The following is a 699-nucleotide window of genomic DNA, read 5'->3' on the forward strand; positions in this document are numbered from 1 at the left end:
CGATCGACGCGACCGCCATGACGACCAAGTTCACCGCCGCCGAGTTGAAGCGGTTCCGCACCTTCTTGGACGCGGCCCTTGACCGCGAAGAGCACGGTCTTTCCTCCTCCGACGAGGACACTTTCAAGCGACAACTCTGGGGCGAGATACGCACACATCTCGGGGTCAACGGCATGTCTCCGGGCCTCCCACATCTCGACCAACTCGTCGAAGACATCTTCCAAGGCAAGTCGAATGTCAGCCTTCAAGGTCCGGTCGTGATCTTGCCCGCCGCGCCCGGCGTTCCAAGTGCCGCACCCCCGGTCGTGACTCAGCCAGCCGCGTACGGCGTTCCAAGAGCCGCAGCCCCGTCCGTGCCCTCCACCAAGTCTTCGGGCAAGAAACCTGGTACGTCTTTCAAGAAGTCCTCCAAACGGAAGGCCAGCGCCGGCGACACTGTTACTAAGTCGTCCGCCAAGAAGCCGCGCTCTTCCCAGAAGTGGACGCTTCCTTCATACGACTACGTCAAGGTGATTGACGTGAATCCCAACGCTCCTCGGGTCGTGCGAACCGGGATTGCCATTGTCCTCCACAAGGCTGAAGAAGCCGGCAAGGTCCCTTGGCTCCTGGCGTACCCCTGGTCGGGTCGACCTCTGTGGTATGACCCAGCTGAGAATCAGGACATTCATCGAGCCCACTGGCGGTTCTGGATGACCCACA

General features: G+C 60.9%; 1 protein-coding gene across 1 annotated transcript; it reads left to right on the forward strand.

Moving 5' to 3' along the window:
- Positions 1-17: 17 nt before the first annotated feature.
- Positions 18-680, forward strand: PPTG_19750 (hypothetical protein; the record flags this gene model as incomplete). The annotated part of the gene is made up of 1 exon (XM_008918288.1): positions 18-680. A coding segment is annotated over one exon (663 nt), but the record flags the coding sequence as incomplete, so codon positions are not given.
- Between the last annotated feature and the right edge of the window lie 19 nt (positions 681-699).

Source organism: Phytophthora parasitica (assembly GCF_000247585.1).
Source record: "Phytophthora parasitica INRA-310 unplaced genomic scaffold supercont2.175, whole genome shotgun sequence".
NCBI lineage: Eukaryota > Oomycota > Peronosporomycetes > Peronosporales > Peronosporaceae > Phytophthora > Phytophthora nicotianae.